The sequence below is a fragment of the Drosophila virilis genome, chromosome 4 (genome assembly GCF_030788295.1).
Source record: "Drosophila virilis strain 15010-1051.87 chromosome 4, Dvir_AGI_RSII-ME, whole genome shotgun sequence".
NCBI classification, from domain to species: domain Eukaryota; kingdom Metazoa; phylum Arthropoda; class Insecta; order Diptera; family Drosophilidae; genus Drosophila; species Drosophila virilis.
The window spans coordinates 29,005,814-29,028,846 of record NC_091546.1 but is presented as its reverse complement, the minus strand read 5'-3'; the positions used below and the strand labels follow the sequence as shown (position 1 = coordinate 29,028,846).

At 35.0% G+C, this 23,033-nt stretch overlaps 1 protein-coding gene across 2 annotated transcripts in view; it reads left to right on the top strand.

Annotated features, from left to right (window-relative positions):
• The window catches only part of GATAd (GATA zinc finger-domain containing protein GATAd), a 90,386-nt gene that overhangs the window by 43,857 nt on the left and 23,496 nt on the right, over positions 1–23,033 (top strand). For both annotated transcript variants that reach the window (XM_032433091.2, XM_002057384.4), the window contains exons 4-6: positions 2,410–2,537; positions 2,592–2,756; positions 2,815–3,049. In XM_032433091.2, coding sequence (XP_032288982.1) covers positions 2,410–2,537; positions 2,592–2,756; positions 2,815–3,049 — 528 coding nt within the window. The remainder of the gene's footprint in view (positions 1–2,409; positions 2,538–2,591; positions 2,757–2,814; positions 3,050–23,033) is intronic.

Below are 23,033 nucleotides of genomic sequence, written 5' to 3'. Positions count from 1 at the left end.
TTACAGCAGCTTGCATTTTCGAAAGGACATTTACCAAGAAAGTAAACTCTAGCAGATTGGTTGTGACCGATTCTTTACGAATACATGTTGAACAGGGGAAATAACTGATTTGCAGAAAGGCTGTGAATATTTTTCAAAAATTTTAGAAATAGCGGGTTTGCAATGCCCCTGTAATTTTGTATATCAGACTTTCCATCTTTTTTATTGAGATTCATGATAAAAAATTCTTTACAAAGAGATGGAAAGCCAAAAGATTCAAGGGATAGATTAAAAAGCTTTAGCAATGGACAAAGAAGTGAATAACTACCTTTCTTGAGTAGACAGCTAGGAATATTGTCAGGCCCATGAGACTAAGATGATTTTAAAGAGTTTATAGCTAAAAGGAGAGAGGAGTGTGAAATAATGGTAGAGGGTATTAAACTAGAGGATGAAATGGTATAAGGGTAAGAATTAGTACTAGGACAGGCTGAAGATTAACTTGATTGGAAAAAAAAATTAGCAAAGAGGTTAGCAGAATCAGAATCATTGAGAAAAAGAAGATGGCAAACTTGAAGATTTTCGCTTAAAGTTTACAAAATTGTAAAACACTCTCGGATTTTGGGGAAATTGCCTTTTACAACGAGTTAGATAATTCTCATAGCATTGAGAATTCAGAAGAAAGAAGTTCGACTTGGCTATGGAATATTTAGCCAAGTCAAGTTTATATTCATATCTTCCATTGTCAGGTTAGTTCCCATTTCTGAGATAGTACTAGTTATACCAAAGACAATATAAACACTAAGATGAATAACGCCCATACATTTGATTGCGACGCAAAATTTCTAGCCTGGCCTTTCATCTGACCTTTAAGGCTTCGTACGGCATGCCTGCCGACCTGTTGTTCGGTCTCCAAAGACGACGAATGCCGAAGTCGCGGCTTGCTGATGCTGACACGAGCTTCGAAGATTGTTGCCTGCCTTCAGCAAAGCTGGTCGATACTGCTTTGCGTCGCTTCGTTTTCAAAGTACATTGAGCGAAAAAGTTTAGAACTTACGATCGACGCAAAGTGCTTGTGCTTTATCCATGAAATGCATGCTTTATTTAAATTATATGTTACTCTAGATATTAACGATTAATTTTACAGGAAAAGATAAGAACTTATATAATTTTTACATAAGGCGCTTCTTGCGCAATAACTATGTTAAGAAAATAGCACACTTAGATTGCTCGAGAAAATTTATTGTCTCAGCCAATAGCGTGCATGCACCTTTTGTTGTATGCGTGAATTACGCATGCATACATCAAAATATGTATATATGTGTTGTTATTCACTGCTCTGGCTTTAGCTGCCAAGAAATTAGTTTTCTAGCGCAGATCATGACCTATCCCAAATTTGTGTTGATATATGAATGCGTTTTGTGTACTGAGGTTGGCTCCGTTCAAAATATGTATTTTTATGTCGATGCAAATATTTACATAATTTCTTTAAATTAAATTAATATTATTTTTATTCTCCAATCAAGAAACAAAACTGCTAAAAAATACAATTAGTTATTTTAGTTAGATATTTTATTAATTTAATTTAGATATTGCACTTGCAACTCTATGCCAACAAGGGCGCCAAGCTTTAAGAATATGGAGCACAGAATGTAATCGATAGGGTAGGTCGTGATCTGCGCTTAAAAACTAAGAAAATTGTTTCTTTGCCAGCCAGAGACTTTGCCAGAGCAGGCCTTTCGGGTACAACACATTCAAATATGATGTTATGTATGTATATTCACACGCATACAAACTTAATTGCTTGCACGGCCCTCATAGAGCCGATGCTGAGAACACATTCTATTTTTAGCTTTTTCGTTCTCTCGGCTGTGAGAGCGCAATGCAACAGATTTCGTTTTCGTTCTCAATTTTCAAAAAATCAAGCTCCATAGTAGCATTTTGTTGTATGGCGTTACTCATCTTAGTGTTTATATTGTCTTTGGTTATACCCTTGCAGAGGGTATTATAATTTTGTCGTAAAATAAGTAACGCATAGAAGGAGACATCTCCGTAGTAAAAGTAAAGTATATATTCTTGATCAGCATCAATATCAGAGTTGATCTAGATATGTCCGTCCGCCCATTTGTATGTTCCCGACTAGGGGATACCCTGAACCCTCTTCTACTAACAACCAAATGTAGCTCACACTAAGAGCTAATAGTCGGTTACTTATTCGAAACACAAATAGACTTGCAATGTTTGGATAGTTGTAAAGTAATTAAATTAAGATATAAATGCGAATAATTAGTAGTGTTGCAAAACACCAGATCTTGCAAACCTAGCGCATTTTTAACCTATCGACTTGCTGCTCTTACAGAAAACTTAAATATTTAAAATTACAAATATAAAAAAAATTGCTTAATATATACATTTAATAATTTATTGTTTTAGCTAAAAATAAAGATGAAAGTCGCGCAACACAGCTTTTACGGAATATGATGAGTCACACTTACGGATTTCCTGTGCCGTCAACCATTGCATTGACAAAAGTACCTGAAGAACCTATACCACTTTTAAAGGTAAAAAAAATCATTAAATAAAAATTTTGATTAAAGTTACGTTTTATTGGATAGGATATGCCTGAATCGCAACCGAATGTTGTCAAAATATGTAGAAGAAAGCAGAGTTTTCCTACTAAAACAGATTGCAAGGAATCTCCAGATATTACAGACACCGATACTCGTCTTCATCCAGAAAATATGTCTAATGCAAATACAGAAGGAATAACAGATAAGAAGGTATTAACATACTTCTATTTTAAAGTACATACCAATTTAGGTATAACAAATTTTCCAGAGCATAAAATGTAGCAGCACTGCTGCTCTATCTACTTCTCAAAAGGATATGTCTTGTTCTAATTGTGGTACACTGACAACAACAATTTGGAGACGGAGCGTAAGAGGAGAAATGGTTTGCAACGCTTGTGGGTTATACTTCAAGCTTCATGGCGTTAATAGACCCCATTCTATGAGACGTGATACTATTCATACACGGCGCAGGCGTCCAAAAGAATGCGAAAAATCTAAAAAAAGTAAGCTTCCCACTATACCGCACAGAACCTTATTTTAATATTTATAAAATCTTAAGCTTACAATTAATTTAACACTTATAGAAATATAGCTTAGCAGCATTTATTTTGTTCGCAGTAGGTTTCAACATCATCCCATCAATTTATTTCTTCTCAAGTTGCCATACATATGAAAGCATTTGAATACAATTTTTGTGTGCAATCACCTATTAAAGTAAAGCGACAAATGTTTGGTTCGGTAAAAGGAAACTCAGCTCGTGCTACAAGTCTTGATGTTTTTAAAATATTAATTTAAAAAAGGTTACACTAACAATTTTTTTCCGTTAAAACACAAAACAATTTAATAGTTTTACATACACAGCACAGCAAAACAATACTATCGCAATTACAATATTACTCATTAATTTAACCAACAATTTGAATGCGCTTGAACACAGAAACAAAGAAGTTATTAAAGAAGATGTTTGGCAAACCACTTGACAGCAAGCGAAAAACACTCTAGAAATGGAATTGCAATTGCGAGTGTAATATTTTCCACAACAAGTTAATTTATTATGGCTGTAAGTTTTTTTTTCAATATATCATTATGGCGTGTTTAAGGGCTCATATTTCCGCTAAGAAATGCTACGGGCATTCCAGAGGCTTATTCACAGAGTAGTCGTTATTTGTTATTAATGAGCTCTTGGCCGAAAAACATAAAATCTACAATTGCTGCAGAATTCTGTTCTGCTTCAAGAGGCCTCACTTTTGAGTCGGGGTTTTACTAAGGATCAGCCTGATTTATAATGAGCTGGATAAAGTCACGTCAGTAATGGATTGTGAACTTCCCACCTCAAGCCGTAAGATAAACAAGTAAGACCGCTCTTGTCCGCACGCACACCTCTTGAAGAGCAAATTATGCTGCTGCTGAGATTCTTCTTTCCTAGTCGCCCACTCTATAAAACACATTCGTAATTAAGCTCGTAGTTAATTGTCCGATCTCAATGAAATTTAGCAAGGCTTTTACTTTAGTTCCTTTTTTCTATATTGTGGAAACGAGATTATCTAAGATCACATACGAGAATTGATTCGAATTTGATTTTTATTGTTTGCTTGATATGGGAACAAGTTGAATGTAAAACAAACTCGGACACTAAGATAACCTATGCTCAAAATTGTATGTCTTTAATGTTTCAATGATGCAGTTATTGATGCTGAGTAAGATTTTGTATACTTTATGTTTTTGGTGGTTTTTTCTGCTTGTTATACATATTTACACAAAAAGGGCTGAGGGTATTAAAACGCACTTGGCGAATTTACGTTTGCGGGACCTTGGTAAACTTAGCCGTGGACGATCCGTGCATTTTTTATTTCACACTTTGGCGCGAGACTTTATTTGGTTTCATAAAAAAGTTTCGTGGAGTGCTACACAGCCAAACAAACAAACAAAGCGTTGCGCTTTCTTCTAAGTAAAACCAGCTGTAGTTTATGTATAGGCTGTAAATAAGTTTGGATTAAACTCAATTTTTAACAGTAGCTAAAAAATTTTAATGCTAATATCTATTCCTAAAGATTATTTATAATAGTATCATTTCAGTTTGGGTTAGAAATTGATTACTAGTTAATTCTTTAATGTATTTTTTTTGCTAAGCAGCATCTTCTACAAGGTTGAGTATTACTTTAGTGCTTTTCATATGTTATGGGCTTCTAATGACGTCGTTAAAAGTTTAAAAAGGGTTTTTTCTACGCCAACAAATATATATAGATAGCCCTATATTTCGTGAAAAGACAATGTTGTAGCCATCCTATCGGCATTATGTGTTTAAAAAAAAATGTTTCCGTCCCGTATTTAGGTCAATCTTAAGGATATGAAGCATGGTATTCAGGGCATCATAGCGTGTGGTTTGCAGAGCTAAAATGAGTAGATCAGCAGCACGCTGTACTTTGCCTACGATTTGTTGCAGATATCTTTTTCTAGGGGCGGCCACTATATTGAAGGTCGGCCGGAAACCATAAAACAAAAACCAACACAATCTCAATTATATGTAATTATGTCCAGACCGACGGAATGGTGACCAACGCATTATGTATGGTTATTAACTTTGCCGTATTCTATTATATGCCATTTTTGGTTGAATACTTTGTATTTTTTGTGAATTATGATTTCGTTTTTGAAAATAAGTAATTGTTGCTTAATTGGTTCAAGGATTTGTTGGTTTCTTCAAGTACGTTTTTATAGGTACTTACGGCTGAATGAATAGTTTTGTTATCGAACAAAGGTTCTTCTCACAACCGTGATTATCTTCATTAGAATGTGAATGTGATTAATCACTACCCTCAATAAGGCGTCACCGACGACGTTGGTTGATCCTCGTTTGTAATATCTTTTAGGGACAAATTCCTCTATAAAAGCATGCTATCTCTTCATGTTTGAGTTAGGATTTCTTGCGAGAACGCAATACAGGAAACTCCTAACACCCAACTATAGTTCCTTTTCATTTGGGACGCAATTTCCTTCTGTTTTACTTAGGGTTTTTGAAACGAATGTGTTTGTTTTGTTTTTCTGCGAAAGTACGCCGCCAATGGGGATGTCGTAAGCGTCCGTAGTAAAAACAAACCTTTTTGGATAATCTATTTGGATTAGTTCCATTTTTGCAATTAAATATGATTTTAGGTATTCAAAAGCATACTATATATATATCTCTGTTATGGTCGCGTAATTTTTTATATATTTTCTGAACAGCCGGCTTAATAAAAAAAAACTTCATAAATGCCTTCAATTCATAGATCTCATTTTTTTTAGGATAACTTAAAATAATGGTGTGTAAAACTATGTATTCTAAAAATTATATTTCCTTTCTAAATATTTTTGATTTTCCAGGGATATTTTCTTATTTGCCTTTTTTTTTTTTTCTTCTCGATGGGTTCTTCTTTTATAGAATCTGATGACATTCAGATTCTAAATCAATCATTAAAAAAGAGTCACGCTTTGCCTAGGTTAGGTGATGATGAGGATCTGACAAGGATCTGACAGATACCCATCGAGGATTGTGTTGTTATCCAGTTTTTGGAAATCCATGACCAACCCATTCTTTGAATTCATCTTCATTAAAACTCTTTTTTTCTATTAAATATACCGGGCCGTTATAAGGTCTACTGCTGGACCTCATTATGTTTCCTGCCTAACAAAATGGTTAGCTGTGAATAAGGACTGTAAATTACATTCTCGTTGAATGTTCTCTCGTCTTATATCTGTTCAAAAAAGGAGACATTCTTTGTTTCTAGTTTTTGTACGACTTTTTGCCCCAGAATATTCAAATTATCCATTTCATTAATGGAATGATTTTTTTAAAGAGCAACTTGTCGTAGAGGGTACCGACACCTTTCGACGTTTGCTCTCTTTGACATTTTTTCTTCTTTTGCTATTGCTCCTTAAGATTATTGTCACCGTCTCTTAATGACGATGATTTTGTATCGGATACATTAAATTGAGAAAATGTTTTACATTTTCTATTTTGGTAGTCCAAATATGCGGCAACGTTATAAGCTTCGTTTGAACTGTTTAATTTGCAAACCGTTTCTTGGACATGTAAAAAATTTATTTTTTCTGTTTTGTTGTCATAATGCAAAGTTCCATTTACTAAGTCGATACTTCCTTATTCTCTATCGGTAGATTATCTCCGTTAAAATTGTCAATTTCATAAAATCTGTGACATTTGCCAACTATGTTTATATTATGAAAATGTGTTATACTACTGTAGCCGCTTATTTTAAATAACTAATTCTTCTACATTATCATAGATGCACTTGTTTATGTAAGAAGCGGTAGAACCGGTGTCAAACGGATTCCGTTTCTTTGGTTGGGGATGTTGTTGCTTTCCGCAAAATTTTCATTTTGTGAAGTCTGATTGAAGCGTAAGTGATTATCATACTTTTGTAAGATGTAACAAAGCACGCCAGTGCTGTTCTGCATGTTTTTTAGAATGTATTTCCGTTTTAAGATTCATGCTTAACCTATGTGTACATGAATATACTTATGCTGTTACTAGTTAACAGCTACAAAGATAGAGAGAGAGAGAGAGTGTGTAGCTTCAATATGCCTGTGTTAGTGAGCAATTTGAGGGCTAGTGAAACGCGCTTCGTAATACGAGCCGAAGCCAATACATAAAGTGGCTCTGGGCTTGTTAAATGTATAATTGTTATTGTATGCAACAAAGTGCCGCATACTTTATAATGGAATAAAGGGTGTTATTTTGAAGGCATGTACATACTACACCTCCCCTTTTAGAGGAATAACACTCTAAATGTGTAGTTATTTAATTAACTTAATTATAATAAAATTTTGTTGTTAAGGTTTCTCTCCTGCTTTTTTGTTTTATATGAAATATATAAAATTAAAAAATATGTGTGCATAAAATTTAAAATGTTTATATGTTCAAAAAATTTATTATAATAATGTGCTGTTTTTATCTTTAATTTTTTATTTGCATATATAGTCAAGTTTTACACGTTTAGTTACTTTAAAAAAATATATTTCAATTTATTATTTTCTCTAACGTCTACTTCTTTTGAGTACATTCAGATTGTCTCCCGAATATGAACTAACTAATAACTGTTGCGGTCGCTTAGCAAACTCGCTTTGAGAGAGCTTGAGTCAAAATTAAGTGAAGTTTGAGCTGCGTCAGCAATTATGCGTGGGATAATGCTATGGTGGGAACATTGAAAGTGGCGTGATATTGTTGGCGTGAATTGTTTATGTCTACCAAGGGGGTACAGTTTGAACTTGGCCAATGTCGATGTTATCACTAGGCTCTTTGTTTACAAGTTTGGCAATGTTTATACTTGTGCTTATGTGCTAAGTTATATTAAAGGGTGGGTGCGACTGCGACTATGGATATGTCACTTCCCCAACCATTAGAAAAGTGCCTGTCCTCAGGTGTTTAAGTTTGGGTATAGTGTAACATTTTCGTCTTATCCAATTGGTGTATTTCCTTCTAGTTTTGGATTTTTATTTTTTAAAATTAATTATATTTTATATATTTTGAACTTATATGTTAAATACAGTGATTACATATGATATGATTACAAATATGGTTATAGTAATTATCTGGAATACATAGTTAAATTTTGTGTGTTCATTTATAATTTGTTTCGTTTGTACAAACGAAAGTGGTTCTAGCTTCATAACATCATTTCGCTATTTATACAATTGTGGTTTAATATAGTTTTTGGTTAATTCCAAGTTAAAATTTTATTTGGTTCTACATAGTTGATTTGAAAATTTTTCAAAGTTTTAGTATAACTACATGCTGATGTTATTTGGTTTAAAATTCCAGTCAAACATTCATTATTAATTAATTTTTTTGTTTCTTTGATATAAACTTTTTTATCTTGGGTCAAATATTTTTCAAGAGCTATTTCTGTCAAAATGTTATCATCTGAGTATGGAATTATTTCGAATACCGGGTTTTTTTTCTTATTTTTCGAGGAATGTGGGATAATTTCGTTTGTATCTGATTTAAGCCAAGTGGATGTTTTTATATTCAACAATTTCTCAGAATCTACATGCAACAAATAGTCATGTTTTAGTAATTTCGGGGTAGTAATGCCTAATCTTGTGAGCTGCATTTCCATCTCAATGTCTTATGTATTTTCTCTAAAGTGTTGTAAGTTAAATATAAGGATATCTAATTTCTTTCCTTTTTGTGTCTCTTGATTTAGTTCGTTCATTATCTTTATTCCTTTGTTTATAGCTTCTATTGTGTCATTTAATTCTGTTTTCTGCTAAGTCGCTTATGTTTTGTTTAATTTCTGTTTTGTCTTTTTGGTTTCATGTTCCAAATAGGTATTTATATACTGTTCCTTCTATGTTAACTCAACCTCTTTTGCTGCGTTTCGCTATTTTTAAGCCGTTTATTTCTCTGTTTAAGTTTTCTAATAGGTATTCGGTTATTAAATTTTTTACTTTGTTCAATTAAATTGTTGAAAATTTCTGCGATTTTTGTTATGTTTACCGTTAAACAGTGGAATTCGTAATCTGTCGGAATGTCTATGGTTCCTGTTTTAAATATGAGGTAGCCGTTATGGGCCTTAATATGATTAATTTCAATGCTTTGTGCATTTATATGGTTTACAGTTATTGATAGTAATATTATAATAATTTGTTTAAGCTGTTGACCTGTAATTGTTATATTTGATTTGATTAGTCTTCTGTTTCTTTTTGAATTTGGTTTTGTAATGTATTATCTTCCTGCCTCTGTTTCTTCAAAATACTTGTCGTTGATTTTTTTAAGTGTTCCTGTTTTCTTGAACGGGGTTGTTGTCTTTGATGAAGCTAATGGTTAATGTTTGTATCTAGTGTCAATTTCATAATTTGTTCGTTTTTTGTTGAGGTTATTTATTAGTTTTTCTTTATTAGCTTGTGTCACACTCTGGTTTATCTGCGTATATGACGATATCCGCTGGTCTTCTGTTAGTCGTTATGTGCTTTGTCTTATGATTGTACGTGTAGAGTATAGTTTCAAATTTTTTATTTTCGACGTCTGAGTCGCTGTTAATGATTCTTAATTTTTCGTGAACTGTCTTATGAAATCGTTCTACGTCGTATATGTCATTTTAACTAGTGGTTATATTAATATTTACTGCTTCTGATTTTAGCCATAATTGTAAAGCTGTACACATAAAAGCTGAGTCTTTGTCTTTTCTTTGTGCATAAGTATTCTTATTAGTTCTTTGGCATGCGCGTTATGTATGTAATTCTTATATTGGTTTTATGGAAGTAGTTTATCACTTCAGTTTCCTCATCGGTTCCTTTTTCAAATTTTATTTATCGATTATAGTAATTAAGGGGTCTTTCTGTGATTTGTAAATGGTTGCCTTCTTGAGCACTAAGTATGGTTGCTCTTGTGCTAATGGTATCTTCGACTAAGAAGTTTTCGAGCATCTGCCACATTATTTTCTTTTTCTGGGACGTATTTAATTTGGAAATCAAACTCATTTAGATAGGACTTAAACTATTTAGTGGCCCAAACGATTGCTTATAACTCCGTTTCAATCGTTGAATAATTTATCTCATGCTCGATGAGAGTTCTACTTGCATAGCATATAGACTTATGCTCTTGCGAAAGGACATATTACTCACATCAAGAGTTAATGAAAATGATTTAGCAAGTGGTGCGGTCTGTCACGATTTCGAGCCCTACCGGGGAAAGAATTTTGTTTTTTTCTGGTGTGGATATTGAGTAGAGTCGACAGCAAGTACTGCTGTCAGTTGCCAGTTCGAACTTTTTTTTATTAATTTATTTGGTGTTGGAATAAGAGGGCTCAGGGTATTCCTTAGTCGGGAGCGCCCGAACTGAACCTCTTACTGTTTAATTTAAGTGCTAATGGTCTAACTTTATTAGCGAAATTTGCAATAAATGATTTAATTTCTTTCGGGGTTTTTGGAATTGGGAATTTGACAATTGCTTATATTTTGTTGGGGTTTGGTTTTATACCCTTAATTGTAATGATGTGACCGAGACACCCAGTTTCTTTTCTCATAAACTCGCATTTATCCAACTGTTTTTTTTAAGTTAGTTTCTCTAAGCTTCTCAAATACTTTTTGTAGCGACAAAATGTGTTTCTCCAATGAAGTGGGAAAAATAATAATGTCTTCTAAGTAGACCAGACCAATTCTTAAAAATTAAATCTTCTAAGAGATTGTTCACACAACGTTGGAACGTTGCAGGTGCATTCTTAAGACCATATTAGGTTAGGGTTAGGGTATTTATTGAGATCTATGACTAACCGGAATTTTTGCTTTCCAGATGCATCGTTTTTCTTTGGAACGATTATTACTGGTGAGCAGTAAGGGGATTTGGATTTACGTATGATATTTTGTTTTATCATATCGCTTATTTGTTTATTTACTTTCTCATCGTATATTTGAGGACATATGTATGGACGCTTGTAAATTGGGTCCTCATGTTTTGTTAGAATTTTGTGTTTAATTGTACTAGTGAAAGTCAAATTATCACCTTCATGGTAATGAATATAACGAAATTCATGTAAAACTTTTTTAATTTTTTCTTTTTCTTCTGAGTTTAAGTGCTCTAGCCTTAACTCATTTTTTTCTATTAATTCGTTATCGGCGGATCAAGGCACTCTTGCGCGGTCATGTCCTCTTCGACCTCCGTCATTATATCTAAAACAAGTTAACCTCTCCTAAGGTTACGAATCCTTGTGCATAGTCTATTTACTATTTGCTTGACATGCTTTAAGGTATTCTCTCCCAATCAGAACATCATAATGCTCTGAAAAGTTGCGAATATAGAATTTTTGTTTACTCGGACAAATCTTGTTTGATCCTAATTGTATAGTTTGTTTTAATTCAATAACACCATTTATGGTGTGAACCTTTAAATTTTCGTTGTAAATTGGAAAATTTAAGCGGTTTATTTTCATTAGATTTATGGTTGAACCTGTGTCACTTTTTATAACTTCGTCATTCATAATCAATTTTATGAATGGATTTCTTCTGGTTGTTCCGAGGCTTGCTGATGAAAATTTTCGGATGTGTCCGTTTTCATCTGTCCACTGTTTCTATCTCTTTGACGTTTAGTCGGAGGGTTTGGCGCATTCAAGCGTGAATGGGACTGATTCTGGTAATTTAAGGGATCTTAGGATTAGGATTGTCTTCGGAATTATTGTGCAGTTTATTTTGTACGTGGTAACTCTGATTTGTGTTGGAATAGCCACTTGAACTGGTGGTTGGGTTAGCATTTTTCTGATAATATCCCATGTTCCTACGATTGTTATTTTGATATCCTTGAACATTATTAGTTTTAAGTTTATTAGTTACGCTATTTTCATATAATCCCTTTCTTTTCTGGCTAAAATCATAAAAAGCCTATCGGGTAATTTTTTTGTAATTACATCTTTGATTGTGGTAATTGAGGCGTTTGTGTAAAGTGTCGTATTGCAAGGTATATTTTCTAACGCTATCTTATTTAATATAATATAAGATTTATTTTCGAGATCCTCGATGAACTTACGGACGTTTCCCTGATAATTCGTCTTTAATAGGCGTTGAAGGAGTTCTTCAAATGGTGTTTGCACTTTATACTCTTCAATCAATGCGTTCCTCAGCTCCTGCCAACTGTTGGCTGCTGTCTTGTGAGACTCTCTGAGCATCTCCAGTGACTTACAATTCGATAACTCCGTATAAGATGCTGTGTTGTCTAACATCTCGGGTTGGATAAAGGTGTAGGATGTAATCGATCCTTTTAATGAAAGCGTTGGGATTTTCCGATGATCCGTCAAAACTTGGACCCGGTTGAGGTGTTTTTCTGATAATTCCATGGTCATCTTAGTGTAATACACTTATTTTTTTTTGTGTTGGATGATTTTTTTTTTTAGTTCTTTGATTTTGCTCTTTTATTTCTTTGCTTGTGATTGGTAATTGTTTTAATATTTTTTTTTGTTTTTGTGTGTGTCTTATAAAGACCCAGTAATAACGTATTGCAGGGATCAAAAGATATGCAAAGCCAGTCGTTATTAACTGTAGTAGCTTTATTGCCCAAAGGGTCGATGTTATTAGACTACTAGTGACCCGGTTCTTGTGGGGATACGTATTCGAGAAAACGTTTGTTACACACCGACAACTATTTCGGTTTACTGTGCGTAGATCTGGGAATTAATTATCCTTTAGCGATCTTTACTTTTCCCGACGTATCCTACCGGCTCGCCAATTAAGTTTTACACGTTTAATTACTTTAAAAAAATATATTTCAATTTATTATTTTCACAACGTCTACTTCTTTTGAGTACATTCAGATTTGCCTCCCGAATATGAACTAATTTGTCTAACTGTTGCGGTCGCTTAGCAAACTTCGCTTTGAGAAAGCTTGAGTCAAAATTAAGTGAAGTTTGAGCTTCGTCAGCAATTATGCGTGGGATAATGCTATAGTGGTAACATTGACAGTGGCGTGATATTTAGGGTGAATTGTTTATGTCTATTAAAGGGGGACAGTTTAAACTTCCCCAATGTCGATGTTATCACAAGGCTCTTTGTTTACAAGATTGGAAATGTTTATACTTGTGCTTATGTGCTAAGTTGTATTAAAGGGTGGGTGCGACTATGGATATGTCACATATATATATATTTTGATTCCTTGTATTAAAACAATATACAAAGTATTGTAACAAAACATCCGTCAGTTTTATCAAATATAATATATAAATTCGTTTACCGTTCTATAACTTCGTTTCACTGTTCCTAACGTCTGGTGGTAGTCTGCCGTAGAAGTTATGTTTTTAATACCAAGGTACTTACATAAATCTTCTAAACCTGAATTTGTATATTCTGTACCCATGTCCGTAATGAACGTCTTTACTGGTCCGTATTTCAGAATAAAATCATCGAATATAGCTTTAGCTACAACCATTGCACTTATTTTGGAATAGGTATGGCAACAAGATATTTTTTTTTATTCACATATCAGTGTAACTGCATATTCATTGCTTTGTTCTGATTTTGGTAGTGGACTGATCGGGTCTACTATTACTCTATCAAAAGCATTGATTGGGATTTAATTTGCTGAAACTTATTCAAAGATATATTTCACGGTACAACTTTGAGTTAGCTGATTTCATTAATACCGGCTTGCGTTTCAAGCCTTTGGAAGAACTGACTTAAGTCAAGAATTCCATTAGTATATAAATCGCTAACATCATATCTTCAGTAATTCTTTTTCCATGTTTAGGGAAACAGCATATTTTCTACGTACTTCATCATTGTTGATGACTTGATGTACGTTGGGCTTTGAAGCTTTTTCTATAGATCGCCTAGGCATTTCTATTTCTTTATCTCCTCCACAGGCTTTTTGTCTACTTTGATATCTGGTAGTGACTTTCATTATATTTCTTGCGATGTATTTCAGTTCTTTGGTGGTTATTCTTGATAACCCATCAGCTACATAATTGTTTTTTCCCTTTATATACCCGACTGTGAAATCGTATTATTCTAGTTCGAGCCGCATGCGTGTTCATTTTGAACTAGGATTGATCATTGAAAACAAATGGTCTGTGATCTGTTCGAACTGTAAAATGTTTGCCATAAATAGATGGTCGAAAATGTGTTATTGCCCAGTGTATTGCTGCTAATTCTTCTTCTGTTGTACTTTTATAACAATCTCCCTTAATAAATGAACGTGATGCATAGGCAATCGAGAGCTGGAGTCCATTATAGTTTTGAGTTAAAACCGCTCCACAAGCTTGCTTACTTGCATCAGTTACTAGAAAAATTCTTTGCTGAAGTCTGGGTATTGTAGTAATATTGGGTTTATTAGTGCCGATATGGAATGATCGAAGGCATGCTGGCAGTCGGCTGTCCATTCGAACTTAACATCTTGTTATGTGACGAGAATAGTCGGCAACATTTTTTATAAGACGTCCATATTAATTGCAGAATGCAACGAATCTTTTAGCGCTGTCCCCATCGTGTGGGACTGGATAGTTTTAAATGACGTCGTATTTTTTGTCATCTGGCAAGATTCCTTTATCGGTCCATTTGTGTCCCAGAAATATGATGTAACTTCAGGATGTATTTCCTTCATTTCTCAAAAACATCAGTCAAGTTTTTAAGCATATGTTTTTCGGAATAACTTATAATATTATATTAGACTATCCATGTAAAGGAATGTACACAGCCGGCATGTCTGTCAGCCCGGATCAGAGCCACTTGGTCGCCACGTACGCGGATGATACTGCATTTCTAACATCCATAATGCAGCGTCAATTGGACTCCCTGGACAGCTGGCTGAAAAGGTGAAACATCGCGATCAACCAAGAAAGGTCCACACATACCACCTTCACGGTGCGTAAAGGGAACTGTCCTCTAGTTTTCCTAGATGGAATACAGATTCCGATGAGCACAACGCCCAATTATCTAGGCATTACACTCGACAGTCGGCTAATATGGCGCGAATATATTGGGTGCAAAAGGAAGCCGGCAGAAAAAAAAACTGAATAAATATTATTGGCTGATCGGCAGGCATTCCAAACTGAAACTTCGCGTCAAGCTTTTAATCTACAAATTATCAAGCCAACATGGACTTACGGCATCCATCTTTGGGGTACCGCCAGCAAAAGCAACCTGAGCATTATGCAGCTGTTTCAAAATAAAACTGCGAATTTTATCAAACGCGCATATATACCATGAAAATAAGGTAATCCACCTAGCTAAACATACCTTGGGTTAAAGAGGTTATTGCCAAGCTGAGTAATCGCTACATCGCCAGCCTAGGCAACCACCCAAATAATCTTGCCATTGGCCCATTACACAGCAGCTCAAAAACAAGGCGGCTCAAAAGAAGACACCCACTTGACCTTCTAGCTCCACACATTCCACTGCTCTCCTACACTAAACATACTAAACAGACACATAGATACACGCAATACATAACTGCTAACGGCCAGAGAAATCATTTTATTATTGCTCAATAAGGGACAGATTTTAAATAAACAAAATAATTATGTTAAAAAAAAAAAAAAAAAAAAAAATTTTAAGGAATGCTTGAGAAGGCGCAAGTCCAGAGAATGTCATATTTTTCTGAAATGAATTTGACGCTATTTTCAAACCAAAAAGTAATCGCGTAAAGCGATATGAGCCACTGCTCGTTGAACAATTCGGTATATTTCTTGAACTTTCTTCAATTTCAATTTGATGAAAGCCTGACATTAAGTCAAGGCATGAAAAATATTTTGCTTTACCAGTTGATCTAAAATATCATAAATTTTAGAAAGTGACATGACTACATGCGGTCTTCGACAGTTTTATTGTTATTGATTCGGTTTCAAGTCCAAATACATCACTATGCGTGGTGTATACTGTGTGTTTCTGTTTTTTCAGTAGTTTGAACTTCGTCGGAATTCAAAAGTTGTTCAAAGTTTAGAATATTTATATTGATTAATTGGTCTTTATTGGTCGTATTAAGCAAGCGGACAAATATATTCTTTTGTGTTGTAACTGTGTTTGCTACTTACTACTACTTAAATACCAGGTTGAATTTCCTGATTTGTGATTAATATACCATCTTCACTTGAAGTTAGTTAAACTTTATTGAATTGTTATCAGTACTGTATGTTATTGGAACATAAATGTGGATATTTATATTGTTTGGTCTTATTATAAGCCAATCTTCGGACGGGGGTAGGTCTATTTTGCAATTAAGACCTTCAATGAAATCTTTGCGTATTTTTCCGCCACACGGTATAGCGAAATTTGCATCGACTATTTGAAAATTGAGAGGAATCATATATTTGTCTGCTTGTACCTCAAATTGGGGGAAGCCCTTGGATTTTATGACTCCTAGACCTATACTTCGAATGTCTATAGTGTTTTTCAACTGGATGTCATTGAAAACATCGGAATCTTCTTTTAAAATTAAGATGTCTGCAGCTGTACATATTAAAAATGCCAGCTTCTTTCCTGATTTTACATTATAAAAAGAGACGAAAATATTGAGATTGAAGTTTATCGAATGAACTTGTATTAATTCTGTATATCTAAGGGGGTTGTTGGTTTCCCCTAACATTGTTTCTGTTGTTATTGTTATTACAATTATAACCTTTAGATCCTCGACGGCCTCTGTTATTATTATTAATACCGTGGTTCTTATAACCAAAGGGTAGTAGCCACGGCTGTATGAGTTGTTACCATATGAGCCGGTTGCCATTCCTCTGTAGTTACCTCGATCGCGGGTTTCGCCGCGCCGAGAGTAAATCTGGCAGAATAAGATACTGTTGGACTGTCCAGTTGTTTCTGTGCAACTATATACAAATTTTGATACCGCTTCGATCATGGTATGGAAGGTGCCTGCTTGCATGATAAGTTTTACCTTATCAATGACGCACATTTGCGTAAGGGCCTTTAGAGCTAATGTCAAGTTAGCTAGATCCGGGCTGAGACCTTCAATGATATAAGTTCCTTCATGAGACTGGTTCAATTTTTCCACCTCCTGGGTATACTGACTTACCGTTTTGCTCCTATGCTGCAGATTAAGGAGTTTTGCAAATATAACTTCTACAGATTCTCCTTTAACAGCTTTGGATAATTGATTAATAATGGCAACAATTGTCTGCTCATTACTTATTAAATTTCTAGCGTGGCCTTTAAGTTTAGTCTTTATAATGCTTACAGCAGTAAGTTCTTGAGTGCCCTTTAGGGAATCTATTAGATTCAAAGCATTTAAAAAAAAAACTTTGTAGGCTTTCGGCCTTTCCATCGAACTCTGGTAAGAGTGACGAGGCTAATTTAAAAAACTCTTCAATTGTCTGCGCCTTTAGACTAATTTTATGTCTTCTAGTTGGTCGTTTTCCGTTGCGTTTGTCAACGTTAGCTTTATTTTTGTTCAACTTTTTGGTGCCATTCCATGTGGCACTGTCCTACTTAAGTATGTTTAAATGTGCAATCGCACCATTAGTAGCGTTTCTGGTCCCAAAATTAGGTTTCTTCACTAACTGAGATATGGCAACGTACTTAGTATGATTCCCATTTGGATTTTTGAACAATGTATCAATGAACCCATAGGAGCATTGAACATGTCCGTGTATTCGTATTATCACATACATTTATGAAATCTTTATGTAGTCGCAGCAAAGTTAGTGCGCGAGTACAAAAATCTGGCTCATCTCTATATGTGAGCCTAACTATTGAGTCTATATCTGACATGGTATGTGCTTTATTATTAATTATTTGCCTATCTAATCATTTTACCATAGCCAATTCTATCAAAATACATTTTATATTACTAAAATGGATTTCTATTTATAGAAATTATTGCGGTTCTTTATTAGTTATACATTTTTTTAAAGGTTTTATTTCCTTACTCATTTTTAAATATTTATTTATTCACTTTTAGTTATGACTGATGTTTTTTTTTTTTTTTTTTTTTAATTTTCTTTAGATTTTTAGACTTTATCTAGGTCATTAGCCTAACTTAGATATTTTCGCTTTAAGCATTTATTTTGCAATTGATATAATTTGAAAAACAAATTATAGCACAAAATCACAACAATTATTATTAATAGTGTGTTGGTTAGCCCTAAATCTACGCTATTTCATCCGGTGGAATCCACCGTCTTTGTGTCTATAAGGTCCATTTCCACTGTGTCTATCTTACTTATTCCAGGATGAACAATTATGTTCTTTTTAGTTAAGTGTAATAATTCGTTTTTGATTGATAATCTAAATTTAACATATTTGATTTGATTGTTTTACAATTTTCTTTTCCTTACTAGTGTTTCGAATTTCTGTACAGGCCAAACGTCTTGCCGGTCGACTCAATTGTCGTCGGACATTATACAATTTTTTTTTATATTTAATTATTATTATTTTATATAAGTAACAAATCCCGGTTTTCGATATAAAATACTATTATTTATAAAGCTCAACTGAGCGTTTGAGTTTCCAATTTAGAACTGCCTTAAGAATAATTCAGCTCCCGACAACATAACCCATGGCTCGCGGCAGAGCTGGCAACAGAACGCTGACTTGGCTCCTCATGTCCGTTCTTGCAGCGATCACTCGACACAGTCATGCGAGTGTTGCACAAGCGTCTGGTTCAATGACCTGATCAGCACAATTTGTCTCGCGCGTGTTAACTCCTCCCGGGGTTAAGTGGGAGCCGTCCTCGGATTTCCCCAAATGTGCTGTTTTTTCTATTCGTCGTTTAGGGGCCAGGTGTCGACGAACTATCCAAATGCCGATATAGCACAACACGACAAGGTCGAGAGTAAGACAACAGCTCAACAGCGGCTTTGACATCAGCTCAGATTGGAGATCGTCGATTCGTTGAAGATTTTTCAGACTAAGGTCATGGAGGAGAGGCAAACTCAGGTGTTCACGATGGCTGGTCACCTTGATTCGTGATGTGACGGACACCGCAGGTTTTTTCCTCAGGACGCCTCGACGGTTTACGTATCGTGTGCCATTCCGGGTAATGTAGTCGTCGTAAAAAAAGGAAACCAGCTAATTGATGTCATTATTATCTTCGATCTTGATGGTCGCGTCATTGATAATAATAAGGCCCTCGTCAACCACTTTTATCGGTTCTAGATGCCCAGGGCGAGTGGTATTTTGGTATTTTTTTTTAACTTTTCTGTTTTCGTTTTCTATTAACTGTCCTTGCCGAAACTTAATCTGTTCCCAGTCGTCAAAGTCCGGTGTACCGGCCACTACCTTCAGTGCAGTTCCCAGCAAGTTTATGCTGCGAGCGTGTCTGTGGTGAACCTTCAGTGTGTCTATTAGTGATTCTTTATGTCCGAGGTCCGTGTTGAGTAGGTTCTTCATATGGTCCTTTGTGAATAAGTCCAGTGTCTTTCTAGTCTCTTTGTTGTAGGTTTCGTATGACGTAATGTTCGTTGTATGTCCTAGGTAGCCGTACTCGTCCCAAATAGTCACGTCTCCGTCCGTTACGGGCTTGTAGTCAGTAAGATTTGATGTTGCTCGTTAAAGTCATTAACGTCAGTTTCAGTCCGAGCAAATATCCTAAACTGTAACAAAATTAAAGTGCGATATGTCTAAGTTTTAAACCAGGTAAGAATAAAATGTAAAATACAAAAAAATATATTAGGTAGTCAAAATAAAAGATAAAATCTAAAATCTAATCTAAATCGCCTTCATGTAAAGTTTAAAAAAAATATTAAGTAAGGGGATTATTTTATGCTGTCCTTATGGACCACCCTCCCTTTTATAAGAACCGTTGTGCCCAGATCTGCTTCTATTATTTCTTCTGAGCACAAGGGTGATAGCTTATTTCCTAATCTTTTATTATCATGATTTCAACAATACCTTCTCCCCTACTTGATAGGTTTTGTGGGCTCTGTTTTTGTTCATTTGGCCAAGACTTTTTCCTGTGCTAATTTAATTTTGTTGTCAATGTGGGTTTCAAATTCTATGGGAGTTGAGTGAATACCTTCTATTGGTTTTTTTCTGTCACGGAGTGTATTGATCTGTTATATTTTATAGTCGCAAGGAGAATTATGTCCACAGTGTCTGTTCACTGTTTTTCTAGTTTCAGGCAATGACCTATTTCTCCAAGCTTACTATGAAAACGCTTGACCTGTCCGTTAGAGATACTATGTAAGAGAGGCGCATTTGAAATCTGAATGTCAAAATAAATAGTCAGAACTGATCTAATGGCTTCCGAGTTCAGCGATTTTTCATTATCGCAATATATTGTTTTTGTCTTCGAAAACAGGTTCGGGGCTTTAATATCTACGATTGCGCGTGATTGAATAGCTTGCACCACTGCAAACTTAGAATATTTGTCCACACAAGTCAAAAAGTATTTTCTTTCTGTGGAATAAACATCAACATGCAGTATTTCGCCTGCATATGACGTAAATTTAGAAAAAAAATAATCCCGAAGTATCTGTTTCACATTTTCTTGAGCTGCGCGATGAGCTCGATTTTGCTATACAGTGGCGATTTCTCTTTGATCTGTGTTGTTGGTTATGTCAATTCACGAAGTACTGCATTGACGACATCTGCTTTTATTACGTCTTGCAATGTTTGCAAGAGAGTGTTTCGGTCAGAGAAATTAACAATGTGCCTAAACTTTTCCTTGAAAAGAATTATCGTTTTTACTGTGGGTATGTTACTCTCTTCAATGATTATCTGATTCCGGAAGCTATTAACCGGTTTACCAGTTGCCTCGATAGTGTATGTCAGAAATTCTTCGCTGTGCATTGTGGCATCGTCTGAATCTATGAGTCTTCATGCAAATGTCAGAAGTTGGTAATCCGTGAAGATATTCCGCCCTGAGACAGCACAGCTCCGAGACCATGTCCTGACGCATCTGTCGTTAGGTCCAATGGGTTTTGAAGTCAGGATACGTTAGTATCACATCTTCGGAAGCTAGTACTTTTTCAAAATAAAGCACCTATAATAACTAGCCAGTCCCAAAAATGATCTAAGACCGAACAGTATTTTTGGGGGCTGAAAATCGTTATGTTTTGTATTCCACCCCTGCTCACAGTGAATCCCAAATACTCTATGCTCTTTTTGAAGAACTTAGATTTTTCTTGGGAGACCCTCATGCCTGCGTCACGAAGGTTTTTCAAGACCCATTTAATGTGTTTTATGTGGTCTTCCTGTTTTTTGGAGAAAATTATTACGTCATCTACATAGACGCAACAAGTTTTCCCAATTTGATCCCGGAGAACATCATCTATTGCTCTCTAGAAAATTCATACTTCCCATTGTTGACAGAAAATGTAGTCTTTTCTCTTTCGATTTCCGCCAATTCTATTTGGTGGGAGTCCGATCTGAGGTCCAATGTTGTGAAATATTGGGCGTCACCCATGTTAGACAGTATTGTCGAAATGGTTGGGATCGGGTACTTGTCGTCTGTTGTCTTTCGGTTCAATTTACGGAAATCGATTACCAATCGTTTGAGTTAATGGCCTGTTTCATCGACACCTTTATTGTCGACGACACAGGGGGTTGTTGTAAGGCGTTTTGGATGGTCTTATATTCAAGACCTTATGGATTGAGAATCGGGCTGTTAGTTTGCTTCGTCTATTCTCATTCCGAAAAATGATTTCGTCTTTTTCTAATTCTGGGGGGTCGTATTTGTTTGCGTTTACTTTACAAGTGCGTTTCTGGACTTTGTCGGTCATTTGTTTTACTGCTTCGGGGTGTAATTTGCTTTGATATAAATATCTGTTTCCTGAAATGGAACTTCTTGTGGTTGGCTATCGTACTTCATAGTCTAACATAAGTCACTCCTTTAATATTTTGGGCAATTTGTTGTTTCATGTGAGTGAAGTATATTACTCTTTTTAGATGAGCTAGCGTCTCGTCCGTTCCTCTATAGTTATACTTAATGTGGTATTCTCTGAATTCTTTTTGTTGTTCGTCAAGTGTGATGATTTCTTTCAAAAATTCCGTGCCTAGCTTGTAGAGTTGGCTATGTGCGAAGAATCTAAAATAAACTATCTGGACGGTTTTGAATATCTCGTCTGTTGTGAACATTGCACTGGTCTTGTTTAGTTTTAAAATGGCTTTAGGATTTTTGTTATTGTTTTTCGTGCAAAATAGGTTCGAATATGATGCGTCTAATTTTATTTTTGAAATGAATCTCGATTTTTGTATTTGGGTTTACATCTTGTTTTAATATAACGTGTAAATTGAAGTCATTAAGTGCAATAAACTATTAAATATTGTCTTGTGCTGAGTGTACTGTCTCTCCGCAAGTTCCTTAGTTTGATTCGTGGTCGTTTATGTTAACGTCTGGTGTATTTTTATATATTACTTCATAATCGTATTCCAATAGTCTAAGCTTCCATCTGACTAATTTGGAGTTGGGTTCCTTAAAGCTCATTAACTAGGTAAATGGCTTGTGGTCTGTTACTATCTTAAACTTTTGACCGAATAGATAAGGTCAAAAATACCTTATTGCCCAAATTACGGCAAGCATTTATTTTTCCACGGTGGAATAATTTTCTTCTGTATCGGTAAAGGTCCTTGTGATAACACAGCTCCTAACGCAACGTTGCTAGCATCTGTCGTTAGTATGAATTGTTTCGTGAATTTGAGGTAAATTGGTATTGGCTCGTTACAGAGCAATGTTTTACAATAGTCAAATGTTTCTATAAATTGATCGTTTAAAACAACTGACGCTTTCCATTTTAATTGTTTAGTCGGGTATTTTGTTTTTTATTTTTTTTTGCGAATTCTTTTATAAACTTCCTGAAATAACTAATTAAACACAAGAAGGATTTAATTTGACCATTTGTAGGTTTAGATTCGCTTTCCTTATTCTTTTGAAAACTGTTCGTAGATGTTGTATATGATCTTGTAGTGAACTTGAAAATACTATTATATCGTCCATACACTTAACAGTGTATTCCAAAAGATCTCCAAACAGACTATCCATTACTCTCTGGAAGGTTGCGGGTGCGTTAGTAAGCCCAAATAGCATTATAACGAATTCAAAATGTCCACCTTCCGCTGAAAAGG